We start from the raw sequence: 15,316 nt of genomic DNA, 5'->3' as shown, positions 1-15,316 counted from the left end.
CGTAATTGGAAGTAAAGCACTCCTCAGCAAATGTACAAGAACAGAAATTATAACAAACTGTCTCTCAGACCACAGTGCAATCAAACTAGAACTCAGGACTAAGAAACTCACTCAAAACCGCTCAACTACATGGAAACTGAACAACCTGCTCCTGAATGACTACTGGGTACATAACGAAATGAAGGCAGAAATAAAGATGTTCTTTGAAACCAATGAGAACAAAGATACAACATACCGGAATCTCTGGGACACATTTAAAGCAGTGTGTAGAGGGAAATTTATAGCACTGAATGCCCACAAGAGAAAGCAGGAAAGATGTAAAATTGACACTCTAACATCGCAATTAAAAGAACTAGAGAAGCAAGAGCAAACACATTCGAAAGCTAGCAGAAGGCAAGAAATAACTAAGATCAGAGCAGAACTGAAGGAGATAGAGACACAAAAAACCCTCCAAAAAATCAATGAATCCAGGAGTTGGTTTTTTGAAAAGATCAACAAAATTGACAGACCACTAGCCAGACTAATAAAGAAGAAAAGAGAGAAGAATCAAATCGACGCAATTAAAAATGATCAAGGGGATATCACCACCGACCCCACAGAAATACAAACTACCATCAGAGAATACTATAAACACCTCTACGCAAATAAACTGGAAAATCTAGAAGAAATGGATAATTTCCTGGACACTTACACTCTTCCAAGATTAAACCAGGAAGAAGTTGAATCCCTGAATAGACCAATAGCAGGCTCTGAAATTGAGGCAACAATTAATAGCCTACCAACCAAAAAAAGTCCAGGACCAGATGGATTCACAGCTGAATTCTACCAGAGGTACAAAGAGGAGTTGGTACCATTCCTTCTGAAACTATTCCAATCAATAGAAAAAGAGGGAATCCTCCCTAACTCATTTTATGAGGCCAACATCATCCTGATACCAAAGCCTGGCAGAGACACAACAAAAAAAAAGAAAATTTTAGACCAATATCCCTGATGAACATCGATGCAAAAATCCTCAATAAAATACTGGCAAACCGGATTCAGCAACACATCAAAAAGCTTATCCACCATGATCAAGTGGGCTTCATCCCTGGGATGCAAGGCTGGTTCAACATTCGCAAATCAATAAACATAATCCAGCATATAAACAGAACCAAAGACAAGAACCACATGATTATCTCAATTGATGCAGAAAAGGCTTTTGACAAAATTCAACAGCCCTTCATGCTAAAAACGCTCAATAAATTCGGTATTGATGGAACGTACCTCAAAATAATAAGAGCTATTTATGACAAACCCACAGCCAATATCATACTGAATGGGCAAAAACTGGAAAAATTCCCTTTGAAAACTGGCACAAGACAGGGATGCCCTCTCTCACCACTCCTATTCAACATAGTGTTGGAAGTTCTGGCTAGGGCAATCAGGCAAGAGAAAGAAATCAAGGGTATTCAGTTAGGAAAAGAAGAAGTCAAATTGTCCCTGTTTGCAGATGACATGATTGTATATTTAGAAAAAACCCCATTGTCTCAGCCCAAAATCTCCTTAAGCTGATAAGCAACTTCAGCAAAGTCTCAGGATACAAAATTAATGTGCAAAAATCACAAGCATTCTTATACACCAGTAACAGACAAACAGAGAGCCAAATCAGGAATGAACTTCCATTCACAATTGCTTCAAAGAGAATAAAATACCTAGGAATCCAACTTACAAGGGATGTAAAGGACCTCTTCAAGGAGAACTACAAACCACTGCTCAGTGAAATCAAAGAGGACACAAACAAATGGAAGAACATACCATGCTCATGGATAGGAAGAATCAATATTGTGAAAATGGCCATACTGCCCAAGGTAATTTATAGATTCAATGCCATCCCCATCAAGCTACCAATGAGTTTCTTCACAGAATTGGAAAAAACGGCTTTAAAGTTCATATGGAACCAAAAAAGAGCCCGCATCTCCAAGACAATCCTAAGTCAAAAGAACAAAGCTGGAGGCATCACGCTACCTGACTTCAAACTATACTACAAGGCTACAGTAACCAAAACAGCATGGTACTGGTACCAAAACAGAGATATAGACCAATGGAACAGAACAGAGTCCTCAGAAATAATACCACACATCTACAGCCATCTGATCTTTGACAAACCTGAGAGCAACAAGAAATGGGGAAAGGATTCCCTATTTAATAAATGGTGCTGGGAAAATTGGCTAGCCATAAGTAGAAAGCTGAAACTGGATCCTTTCCTTACTCCTTATACGAAAATTAATTCAAGATGGATTAGAGACTTAAATGTTAGACCTAATACCATAAAAATCCTAGAGGAAAACCTAGGTAGTACCATTCAGGACATAGGCATGGGCAAAGATTTCATGTCTAAAACACCAAAAGCAACGGCAGCAAAAGCCAAAATTGACAAATGGGATCTCATTAAACTAAAGAGCTTCTGCACAGCAAAAGACACTACCATCAGAGTGAACAGGCAACCTACAGAATGGGAGAAAATTTTTGCAATCTACTCATCTGACAAAGGGCTAATATCCAGAACCTACAAAGAACTCAAACAAATTTACAAGAAAAAAACAAACAACCCCATCAAAAAGTGGGCAAAGGACATGAACAGACATTTCTCAAAAGAAGACATTCATACAGCCAACAGACACATGAAAAAATGCTCATCATCACTGGCCATCAGAGAAATGCAAATCAAAACCACAATGAGATACCATCTCACACCAGTTAGAATGGCAATCATTAAAAAGTCAGGAAACAACAGGTGCTGGAGAGGATGTGGAGAAATAGGAACACTTTTACATTGTTGGTGGGATTGTAAACTAGTTCAACCATTATGGAAAACAGTATGGCGATTCCTCAAGGATCTAGAACTAGATGTACCATATGACCCAGCCATCCCATTACTGGGTATATACCCAAAGGATTATAAATTATGCTGCTATAAAGACACATGCACACGTATGTTTATTGCAGCACTATTCACAATAGCAAAGACTTGGAATCAACCCAAATGTCCATCAGTGACAGATTGGATTAAGAAAATGTGGCACATATACACCATGGAATACTATGCAGCCATAAAAAAGGATGAGTTTGAGTCCTTTGTAGGGACTTGGATGCAGCTGGAATCCATCATTCTTAGCAAACTATCACAAGAACAGAAAACCAAACACCGCATGTTCTCACTCATAGGTGGGAACTGAACAATGAGATCACTCGGACTCAGGAAGGGGAACATCACACACCGGGGCCTATCATGGGGAGGGGGGAGGGGGGAGGGATTGCACTGGGAGTTATACCTGATGTAAATGACGAGTTGATGGGTGCAGCACAGCAACATGGCACAAGTATACATATGTAACAAACCTGCACGTTATGCACATGTACCCTACAACTTAAAGTATAATAATAATAAATAAATTAAAAAAAAAAAAAAATTTAAAAACAAAAAAGTAACCAGCTGTGGTTGTACATGCCTGTAGTCTCAGCTACTTAGGAGGTAAGATCACTAGAGCCCAGGAGTTCAAGGGTGCAGTGAGCTATGATCATGCCACTGTACTACAGCCTGGGCGTCAGAGACAGACCTTGTCTCAAAAAAACAAAAATTACAAAAATGACAATCTGTAGCCATTGCAGTGGCTCTTTACATGGTAAAAGCATCACTGGTTAATAAAACCATGTAGCAGCTAATGGGATTGGGTAGGGAGTCCTTGGGGTCATTGCCTTGTCAATGTATTTATGAAAACTTGGAAAATCAATGCTTCATGATGACAGTGGCCCAGCCAATAAGTAACATGTTATACAATGTCATTCCAGTTCTAATCCTGCATTTCTTTTAAACCTGGCTCAAGAATCCAAGTTCCATGCCACTTTAATGGCTGCTAACCACTGCCACCATGTTCTGTTTTACTTTCTTCAGTGCTGGTTTTCCCACTCTAGACTAGTCTGTGAGAGTCTGTCCTCATCTATGAAAGCCATTAGAACCCAGTGCTCTGCAGCTTGGTACCTCCAAGAGTTGTCGAATGTAAAGACTGAAGGTACACAGATGGTCATCCGCAATAGCATTTCCCAGGATGAATTATCTGGGAAGCCTGAGGATTATCCACACCAGAGAACAGAAATGTTAGGAAAGAAGAGATAAGAGCTAAGTTCCAATCACTGGTGAAGTGAGGGGGTCTGAAAAGGACTGTGCTGTGTGGTTAAGCTTGTCTGTCTGATTCATGGATAGACCAGTAGGAAGGGGGATTCTAGAAGACTGTGCACATTCCTTCCTGTTGCCGCCCATAACTGGGTATCCGATCAAGTTTTACATGATAGCAGTGCTCCAGAGTGACCCATTTTCCTGAGAGATCATGGGATTCTTGCCAAGAACATAATCTGGAAAGAACATTCTCCCAAGGGTGGCATGCCTGGTAGTTCTTAGAATGAACCACCCACCAGAATTAATAATCTGTATGCTGGTGATGTTTGCATTAATATATGGGTATTCCAAAATGGTAATTTTGCCCCTGTGTCCAGCAAGGGTTTCAGGAACAAGAAAACAATACATACTATAATACCCAGAGTTATATTGTGTGGCGCTTCTTTGTGTAATGTCACTTTCTTAGTGGCTTTATATTTCCAGTGACAGTGCTATCACATAGCCACCTCCCACGAAACACTGATGGAAGCACGCTTAACTTAAAGTGGACTTCGTTGTCCACTTTAGCATTTCATCCACTAGCAATAAATAATGGTACCAGCTAACATAGCTCACGAGGCCCTTTCTTAGCTGATTCCAAGTAAGATTTTATTAATCTTTACAATAGTTTACTAAAGTAGAGACTAGTGTTATCTTCATTTTAGAGATGAAGAAACAGAGATGCAGACAGGTCAAGTAATTTGCCTCAGATCAGATATTGAACAGAGGTGAAAGAACAGTTAGAACCAGGCGGACGCTGGAACACATAATCTTAACTACTACTTTAGTTTGCATGCATAAAAACATCTTAGCTATTCTTCCCACTCATTAATGTAAGTATAGTCGTTGGCTGTAATAAGCATATGCCTTGATTGGAATACTATAATTCTTTATCAGTTTACTACCGTAAAATTAGATCATCTGGCATAATTGTAAGTTATTGTAGCAAAGTATTATGTGGAAAAACGTGTAGAAAAGTAATGCAGAAGATTTCTGAAGATAGATAACCAGAAAGACTTGTGGGGTACAAATGTTCACATACTATTGTTTTCAGCTATTTCCATTTGCACACTAAGTCACAGAGAACTTGAGTAACAAACTCTTTTCCACAAGGTAGAATTCTAAAGGTCATGTTTTCTCTGGGCTTGCAGACAGTGTTAACAAGGTCAAGCTGATTATTTTAACTAATAAACTTTTGAGAAGCCCTGTGACAGGAAATCCATAAGAAATGCATCCCTATTATTTTATTTCCAGATATTGAACATCTCTCCAGGGACTCATTTGCATACCACCTTTCGTTCATTTTATTGTTCCATATGTTGAAATAATTAAAACAGACAAAGGGCATTTCTTTGTCAGGAGGGCAGAAACCAGTTCATTTATACGACTGTGTTCATGCAGAACCGTCACTTACTGAAAAGATCCCAGGTGTGTTTCCTGTTATTCATGCACAAAGTGTGTCAGAGACCCTGCAGAACTAATTAAAATAAGGCTTTGTGTGTGTGTGTGTGTGTGTGTGTGTCTTTTGTAGGCTAAAGGTAAAGAAAGACAGTGGCTAAGACATCAAGCTACTGGGGAGCTAGATGACGCCAAGATCATCGATGGGCTGACTGGAGAAAAAGCCATCTACAAACGTCGGGGTGAGCTGGAGCCGCAAGTAAGTCATGGTGAACTGCTAGCCTCAGCTCTGCATAGTCTAGCCCTCTTTACAGAAACTTGCTTTCTTGGGTCATGTCAAAATATCACAAACCCTGAATATGGCAACCAAGGAAAGCATTATGTGAAAAAAAAAAAGAAGAACAAGAAGAAAAACTCCGTAGATATTATACCGTTTATCATTCAACTCAAGGACCCAGCAAGAAACATAAGGCATGCTCAAATTAGGTAATTTAAGAAACAGTCAATACGAAGACTATTTACAAAAATAAGGGTGGGGTTTAGAAAAATCAAAAACAGTGCAGTAACCCAGGGATAGCAATAGCGGGGATCTAACTCACCCTGAGGTCTGAAAGGGCAGAATGAGAGAGCAGTTCCTGGAACCTGGAGAAGGTGGTTGATGGAGTGGTGGCCTTCAGCAGAAGGGGAGCCAGTCCACGGGCGACAGCAGAGAGGGGGCCAAGGGAACAAATACGCCACCCTCAGCCCCTGACCTCCACCAGTGCCTCCCCAGAGCAGAACCCACTGGAAGTCAGCAGCCAGGAAGCCGGCTGATGTGGTTGTAGGGGCCAAGGGAAAATTTCCCCTTCACCCTCTGAAGGTTCTCTGAAAATCACCTCACAAAAGGCACATTAATAGGAGAAGAGGCATACAAATGTATTAATGTGCACTGGGGTGAAACCAAGGGTGAGTCCCTCTCCACACAGTGAGGTACAGATGCTTATGTACCCTTCTTCTTAAGGGAAAAGGAGATGGAGAAGTGTAGAGAAGTGTAGATGATTTTACGGGGATAGTAAATGGTTTTAGGGCAATTCAGTGAGCTTGGAGAACACACAGTGGCCTGGGACGGAGTCTTTTGGGCCCACAGAGCAATGGTGTGTGACAGAAGTCGGTCCAGGTGTGTTGACAGACTTCAGCCTTTCTTCCTGTGATATGAGTTCAGTTGATGAAAACTCAGGGAAGGGCCCAGAGTAATCGTTTTCTTCTTGGGAACTCTGAACTTTAGACAGTTGAAGAAACTTCAGAGAACAACTTATCCGGTGCTTTGTGGGGAGAGAGAGGAAGGTCAGAGAGACCTTGGTGCTGCCTCTTCAGTTCAGCATGTCCAAGCGCCATATTTAGAGGGTATCGATTTCTGAGCCCCAGCACGGATTGTCCATATAGATCAACTCCCAGGACACAGAGCAGGTGCCCTGGAGGGGAAACTGAAGACACCTGGTGTGTCTGTTCAGCCTAGAGAAACCTTCAAGTGAAAACAGTAAAACAACCTTGGTGATTTTCTACTGTTCTCTTACTTTAAATATCAGTGTCCATCATATAACTGAAAAAAAATATAGAAAATAAGAAAGTCTCCCTTAAGTAACTATAATTGTAGTGTGTAAAGTTTTAGACAGCCATAAATTTAAAATATTTGCAATGTAATAACAAAACAAAATGGTGACAGGATGAAATACTGAGTCTCTCGGTGAGCTCTGTGATCGCCTGTATTCCTGAGTAACCAGAATTGCTGAGTAGCCACTGAGAGCTGGGGATGCAGTGACTGGTAGGGGGAAGGGAGAGTCACGCCTTTTAAATATTTATTTAGAGAGGATCTGGTGGTGATTTGGGGAGTTCTTATTTCTGTGTCATTGGTATGAGTCAACAGCTGCTTTCTTTACTGAATCATTGTGGTCAACAATTGTGTTTGGATACATCTGAAATTGTGAGTAGTCATGAAAGCATATGTGTAAGTGTCCTTAATTTGGGCAGACTCAACAAGTTTTTAAGAAATATGTTGAATTTGCCTCAAACCATTACACTCTCAATACCCACCGTGTTTTCTTGAAATTACTAATTCTGCTCATTATTTTTTATACATGTCAGCAAATATTTAATAACAGAATAATCTGGAAATTTTCTTCTTCCTTTTTTTTTTTTTTTCTAGAGACAGGGTCTTGCTCTGTTGCCCAGGCGTTAGTGCAGTAGCACAATCATAGCTCACTACGGCCTCAAACTATTGGGCTCAAGTGATCCCCTCAGCTTACCCAGCTGAGTAGCTGGGAATACAGGCACATAGCACCACCCTAGCTGATTTGTGTGTTTTTTGTAGAGATGAGTTCTTGCTGTGTTGCCCAGGCTGCTTTTGAACCTCTGGCCTTTCTCCCACCTTGGCCTCCCAGAGCACTGGAATTACAGGCATGAGCCCCTGCACGCAGCCTTCTTCTTTTTTCTTGTCAGCAAAACTAACAAACTTTTTTTTAAATCTGCAAATTGGCAGTTGTGGGTCTAAAATCAAACTTAATCTTGTAATCTTAATGGACAGTTGTTTCTAGATAGCAATTTGATGCCACTTTTATGCTTTCAAACTGCCAAGAAAAGAAAAGCACTAATTCAGTAATGTGGAAGGAAGAGAAGATGTGTGGCTTACTAAACACAAAAGTCGTTTTTAAAATCTTTTCAGTAATTTCTTTGCCAGACCCCCATCACATAACTCTGTTTTAGGAATCTGACATTATTTGTGGCCTATGTGGAGAGTAATTTTCAGGTCACTACCCGACATGTACAAGTAAAATTGATATGGGCTTCCCTCCAAAATAACACAAACTCTTGCTAGAGTTACTGACTCTGAGGCATGAAGTGAAAATGACATGTCATTCCAGATTATTAAATCACCATATTATTTTTAAGGCGTCAACCTAAATAAGTCAACTTTACTAGAGTGAGCTTTGAAAGGACTATATTCCAAAGGAAAATATTTTCCATGTGGCCCCAACCATTAGCACAAGTCTGAAATTCTGTTTACTGCAATACAACCCATAGATGCCTTGCTACCTGCTAGGACAGCCTTGTGCAGGGCTGAGCCTATGGCTGGTCTGCCCATCTTGGGGCTGGCACGCCGGGGCTTCTATGAGATCCCCAAGACAGCCACCAGGGGAAGTTTGCCAGTTCACAAATGGCTTTTCTATTATTCCTTCCCTCAGCTTGGCAGCCCACAACAGAAACCCAAGCGTCTGCGCCTGGTGGTGGATGTGTCTGGTAGCATGTACCGTTTCAACAGAATGGATGGCCGGCTCGAGCGCACGATGGAGGCTGTGTGTATGGTCATGGAAGCCTTCGAGAACTACGAGGAGAAGTTCAAGGTAATGACATGAACTAAGAATAATGAGAGGCGTCATTGACCACGATGATGGATAGGTAGATTCAAACTCCATCCAGAGTGAAGGAAAATCTTCATCCTCTCACCAGCTCTTTCATCAGTGCAGAGAAAGTGAAGCTTTTGTTTTATCTGAAGGAGTAATTGTAAAATAATGCCATAATTTAAAAGACTGATTACTACAGAAGAAATGCTGCAGCCATGATATTAGAAAAAAATGAGCTGCTTAGAAGCAAAAGTCTGTTCCCAGACTCCTCAGAGTCTCCTGTCTATCCTTATCCCAATTCCCCATACCCACCCACTCTTGTCCCATCACTAGCCAAGCAGCCTTCCAAAGTTCGAGTCCACCCTGAAAGCTTCACTATCACGTTCCATTTCCATGTGGGCAAGGGTTATACAGTCACTGGTGTCTCCCCAGCTAACAATAACGATTATTATCCCAGGAGAAAAGCAGCCTTCCATTTCAACTATTTCCATTTTGGTATTCTTAGTTTGTGCTACACCCTCCATTTCAGAAGTCTAAGGGTGGAGAAGGGATCTGCAGTGCTGCCGTGTTACTGCTTGATATGAGCCTATTAATCCTCTCTTAGTCAGCCGCAGAGAGCACCTGCACTTCTGGCCCTTACCAGAGCAAACAACCTTGAATTCAGTCACCTGCCATGGAATTATTATCAAAAGTTCAATCAGGAGAAATGCTGTATGTGCAGACGTGCATGAAGGACACATAGTCCATAGACAGACTGGATCTCATTAGAGATCAAACATGTCCTTCAGAAATGGGGGATCTTAGATTGCTATTAGGCTTGACATCACACATGCACCTCAGGATTGCTTCCCTGAGTTGTGTCTCTGTGTTATGAGGTACGCAACAAGAAACAGATTGATGAAACCCATCACTTCATTTCCTTTAGGCCTATTATTAAGGATACTGCCTCCCCTGAATTTCCCAGGGCCCCTTGTGTGAAGCTCTACATGAGGAATTCCTTTTAGAATTAAGTGGAAGAAGGGCAGCTTCAGCTAATGAATGCTGTGGGTTGCCGGACTCTGTCCAAGTACAGGACACGAATACAAATAAGACATGGACCTTCACCGTGGGGGGTAGCTTTGTTTCCCTTGAAGAACTGAAATGTGTCTCCCCTTGTGATTAGTGAAAGCCATGGAGCCGCTTAAGATTCCCTCTTGGTTTTAGTTGCCAGGAAGCTCAGAGCCAAAATCAAAGACCAGCTATGACAACTTTGTTATGTCTCAAGGCTTGCAGACCGGTGTTCAACTTTTTCCTTTTCTTTACCCTTGCTCCCTTCAGATATAAGTTTTCCTTGATTTTTTTTATGCTTTATGTGTTTATAGAAAATGTTTATTTTAAAATATTTTAGGTCCTTTCTAGTATGAGATAGATTATAGCTCTTAAATCACTTGGACCACTGATGACTAAAGAATAGTTAGACATCTATTGTATCAGCATAAATACCCATATCATACCTAATGTTTTAAAACCTTTGAGTGTTGCCAATATTTAGATCAGTCCATTTTCCTGTTTTATGGATCTTGAATTTCAGTGTTCCTCAGCTCTCTTTGAGCTATAGGGAGGTTTGGTTTGGTTTTGTTTTGTTTCTAGATAGTATCTCACTCTGTCATCCAGGCTGGAGTGCAATGGCGCGATCTCGGCTCACTGCAACCCCTGCCTTCCGGGTTCAAGCGATTCTTCTGCTTCAGCCTCCTGAGTAGCTGGGATTACAGGTGCCCACTACCGTGCCCACCACCATGCCCAGCTAATTTTTGTATTTTTAATAGAGACAGAGCTTCACCATGTTGGTCAGGCTGATCTCAAACTCCTGACCTCATGATCTGCCCATCTCAGCCTCCCAAAGTGCTGGGATTACAGGTGGGAGCCACCGCGCCTGGCCCTACAGGGAGATTTTAAACCAATGTAGACCATAGCAAATATACTACCATTAAAATTGGCAGATTCGGAGTTAGCTTGAATAAAATCTCCTGTTAGAAATAGGATGTCTACATTTTTGAGAGCAGAACTGCTCTGACATGTGAAACTACCTCTCCCAAGATTTTAGAAAGAAAATTCATTAGGAATTAACCAACAAATTGGTTGACACAGCTCCCTCCCCAGGACTGGGTCAAGGATGAGACAGGGAAGAAGGTGGCCAGGCTGCTGGTGTTCAGGGAGCCGTTCCGACGCCTCCAGGGAGGTGGTATGACTGTCACACGGCAGGCTGAGTATTTCATTGCATCTCACACAGCCGAGTGTATAGAAAGATCTCCATTTATTCAGTTCTCACTTATAAAAGTGCATAATATGGAAGAACTATTAATGAAACGAGACTTGTCACACACACAAAAGGAACAATATCAAGGAAATGAGCATTTCACAAGATGTTGTTTCATTTTTTTTATTGACAGTTACACACCAAACTGTTGCCATATGACCAGCTGGATGTCAGTTAAATTCGGTGAAATTACAAACATGACTTGAGCACTTCCTAAGAGTAGAGCACTCTGCCGGGCAGCCCAGTGAGGGAGAGGATGAAAACTACTCACTCTGATAGAAGGTTCAGTGAGCAATGTGCGAGCAGAGCGTGCTGCTTCACACATGCCTCTGTGGATATCATCCCTAAAACAGTGTTCTGCTAATACGCTCTTCAGTTGCCACAATAGTGTAAAGAATTTCCTCAGTCTTTATCAGCACAACCACAGATATATTGAGGAGACAACCATAGTAACATCTGACTGAAAAATCCAAGTGAAACTGCAGCAAGACACCGAGATAAAATCAGTTTTTCAGGCCTTGAAGTCATTGTTTATGCCATTAAATTCTTAACAAGAAGCACATTAATGGTTTTAGTTCCATCGCATTCACTACAGTTACATTAGAGTCTTATTTAAGACCATAGAAAGTCTTAAGAAACCAGTGTATTAAAATCTTTCCAACCAAAGGAAGAGGCCTTAAAGCATCACAAAACAGGCTCTTTGAGCCTCTGTCAGAAAAATTGATACCTGGGTGAGTGTCTGGAGGGACAAGGTGGACCCAGCAAGGCATGTGAGTCCTGTTCCTGCAAACTCCTGGTCGTGTCCACAGACTTTAGAACTGGATCACCTCGGAAGCCATGTACTCCACCGTCCTCATTCCACAGACAGGTGGATTTTCCCTGCAGTCAGAAGGCTAGCAGGAGATGGTAGCGTAGAGCCCAGGACTCTTATTTGTTTTCCCTTTTTATGTTTGGTTTCATTTTTAAACTTTTTCCTTTATTTCCCAACTTTTTAATTTGAAAAATTTTAAACCTACAAAAAGGTTGAAAGAAAAGTAAAACCCCCGTGCCCTCAGTTAGGTTCACTAATTGTTATCGTGTTGCCTCACTTGCTATGTTTCTCTCCAAATATTTACAGTCCTCTCTCTACTCCCTCCCCCAAATCATTTGAAAGTAAATTATAAGCCGCATAATACTTTACCTCTAAATACTTCATTATGTCTCCTAAGAGTAAGGACTTTCTCTAATACAACTTCAATACCATTATCATGCCTAAGAAAATTATCAGTAATCCCATACTGTCTTATAATATCCAACTCAAATTCAATTTTATCATTTGTCCCAAAAGTATCTTTTATAATTGTCCCCTCTCCCTGCTGTCCACCTAGGAGCCAAAGTTCACACCTTACTTTGCCTCTTTTAGTCTGGAACAGCCCCCTCCCCTGCCACAGCATTTTTTTGCTTTTCATGACAGTCACTCTCACGACCTCCTCACGAGGGTCCAGGCCAGTTGTCTTATCGCTTTTTTTTTTTTTTTTTTTTTTGGAGACCAGGCCAATGTGCAGGGCAGGAAGGAGGTAGGATGGAGCTCCTTACACTCTATAAGAGTTATTTCTATTTATAATTACAGTCGTCCCTTGGTATCTATGAGGGATTGGATCCAGGATCCCTCTCAGATGCTAAAACCTGTGGATGCTGAAATCTTCCAGTTGGCCTTCCTCTCCATGGGCTCCACATCTGCATATACAAAGGGCTGACTATAAATGTTTGGGGGTATATAGGTGATTGGTGCACACAGCAGAAAGTTTAAGAGGTATAAAAGGAGGAAGAGTGAAGAGTGAGCCACTGCCTGCGCCCTCTCAGCTCCCAGCTCCTCTCTCCAGTACAACCACTATTAGTGGAATTATCAGTCTCTTCTCAGAGATATTTGATGCACATACATTCAGTGCCTGTGTACTATGCATTCTGTTCTGTATTCTTATGTTATATGATCATATTCAACTGAATACTTCCATTTTCTCATTTGTGAAAGGCATAAAGGGAATAGGAATAACTAACAAAAGAATTTAATATACTCAGAAAATAGAAAATTCTGCATGAACAGAAGACAGTTTGAGGGGCTCCTAGAGAAAAATGTATATTCCATAGCCCAGAATGGCATCACACGTGGGGTCATTAGGAATTCAGCAGTGTGATCTGAGACTCCCCAGCCCCAGTTCCAGACAGTTCTTAATGTTGCCTTCCTGCAGTTTTCCCTCCGTTGTAAAGGTGTCTAGTCTGTATTTGCTTTGAAACCTTCAGAAGCCGCTGGCCTGGTCTGTGATCCGGGCTCTCCCCATCTCTCTTGGCGTCTGCTTTGTGTTTTGCTTGGCTTGAGTGCAGCTCCTGAGCCGTGGGTCATTACAGTCTAGGTCCCGGAGGCTCATCTGGAGTCAGCCTCCATTTTTTATTCCACATTAGCATGACCTGTGCCAAACCACAGGGACCCTAGAGCAAGAATTACTGAGAAGGAAAGGTAATTCAGTGGCAAGACACATCTCTAAGCCATTTGGAGTGTTTAACATTTCTCATAATTGCTCTACCAACCGAATTCAGCTGTTCCCGGGAATAGCCTTCACAGAGGTCACTGAAAACTAGCACTTCATTTGCTTGTAATCAGCATAAGCTCCTCTACTCTTGTAGTCAGCCTCATTCTTGGTGTTCACGCGGTGCTTCAAATTAAAGTGAGAAGTAGAATCGTACTGTTTGTGTGAACTGTTGTCTTTTCATCAAGAAGCATTTTTTTCCCTTAACCTTCATTCCGATTTGTTCCTCATGCTTTCTCCAAGCCCCTGGGAATGTTTTCACTGTAATCTTGAAATAGACCTCCTTTTCAAAGGCTCTTAATGGCTTAATTTTTTTTTTTTTCAAAGTACTCAATAATACCAAAGTTAGGTAACTATTTCTCCACTAAGCACTCAAATAGTGGGTCCAGAAAAGAGATTTATTTCATTATTCAGAAGTTGCACTTTGGAAAAAAAAAAGAAACTCAAACTTATTGTTTCTGTGAAGGCATATAAACCATATTCTAGGGCAGTGGTTTTCTAACAGTGTAACAAGAACCTTTGAAGGATTGGGGGTGGACGGGGGCAGTGAGTAGGCAGCACTTTTTGCCCCATCCCCCTCCATCCCCAGTTCAACTACAGCAATTTCACATGTATAGGTAGTGCATGATGTTTCCTCAGCTGGGCTTTGGTGCAGTATTTCATTTGAAGGAAGGGTTCCACTGCTAGCAAACTTTTAAAGGAAAGGAAGAATTAGAAAGCCATTGTGTTAGGGATTATTACTGGATTATTTCTCACAGGCTCTGAGGGCTTTCTTTCTGGAAAAGGTGCCACTGACCCTCAGATTTAGATAACTCACTCCTCCCTTGATGGAAGAAAACAAGGCATTAGTTCCTAAAACTAAGAAAAGCAAGCTTTTTCATCACAATTCTTAAACATCCATTAAGTTTATATAGAATTTGGGAGGGTAGGAATGGCCTTGGAAATTATTTTCAGCAACCTTTTTTTTTTTTACAGAAGAGAAAACAAAGATTCAAAGAGGTTCAGTGCTTTGCCCTAGGTCACACAGTTCCAGTGCAAAGCCAGCACTTCCGACTTCCACTTCGGCGCTCTTAGTTGGTGTTTCATCCCTGTTTCTTATAGCCATTTTATTTCTGTTCAATTTGGTTTTTTAAACTGTAATTCAGGAGCAAGTGTATCATTTATGTAAGGTACTCTGTCTTCTCCTACCCTTGGCACCCATCCAAGGGAGGTATAATAGACAAACTTTTCTCAAAGATACCTTGGTCAGAAAGGTTGAGTTCACTCCCAGGAGGAAATGGAAACATATGACTTACAAATCAGCAGCTGCCAGGGAAATTTCTTCTATCAAGAACTTAATTCAGCATCTGTAATTAACCTCTTTCCAGTAGTGTTTCACAGGTTTAGAAATGGAGACCAGTCATCCTATCAGTTTAGGCTCTGAATAAATTCTTATTGCTACATGGAGATTGGACCAAAGGAGGTTGTACATACTTTTCTGAGTCCATTC

The 15,316-nt window shown here is 41.2% G+C and overlaps 1 protein-coding gene across 2 annotated transcripts in view; it reads left to right on the top strand.

The window, feature by feature from the left end:
- The window catches only part of VWA8 (von Willebrand factor A domain containing 8), a 395,340-nt gene that overhangs the window by 368,862 nt on the left and 11,162 nt on the right, over positions 1-15,316 (top strand). For both annotated transcript variants that reach the window (XM_050766153.1, XM_050766152.1), the window contains exons 41-42: positions 5,724-5,849; positions 8,809-8,967. In XM_050766153.1, the coding sequence (XP_050622110.1) occupies positions 5,724-5,849; positions 8,809-8,967 (285 nt within the window). The remainder of the gene's footprint in view (positions 1-5,723; positions 5,850-8,808; positions 8,968-15,316) is intronic.

This window comes from Macaca thibetana, chromosome 17, assembly GCF_024542745.1.
Source record: "Macaca thibetana thibetana isolate TM-01 chromosome 17, ASM2454274v1, whole genome shotgun sequence".
Lineage (NCBI taxonomy): Eukaryota > Metazoa > Chordata > Mammalia > Primates > Cercopithecidae > Macaca > Macaca thibetana.
Note: the sequence above shows the minus strand (reverse complement) of the source record. Positions and strands in the feature narration are given on the sequence as shown.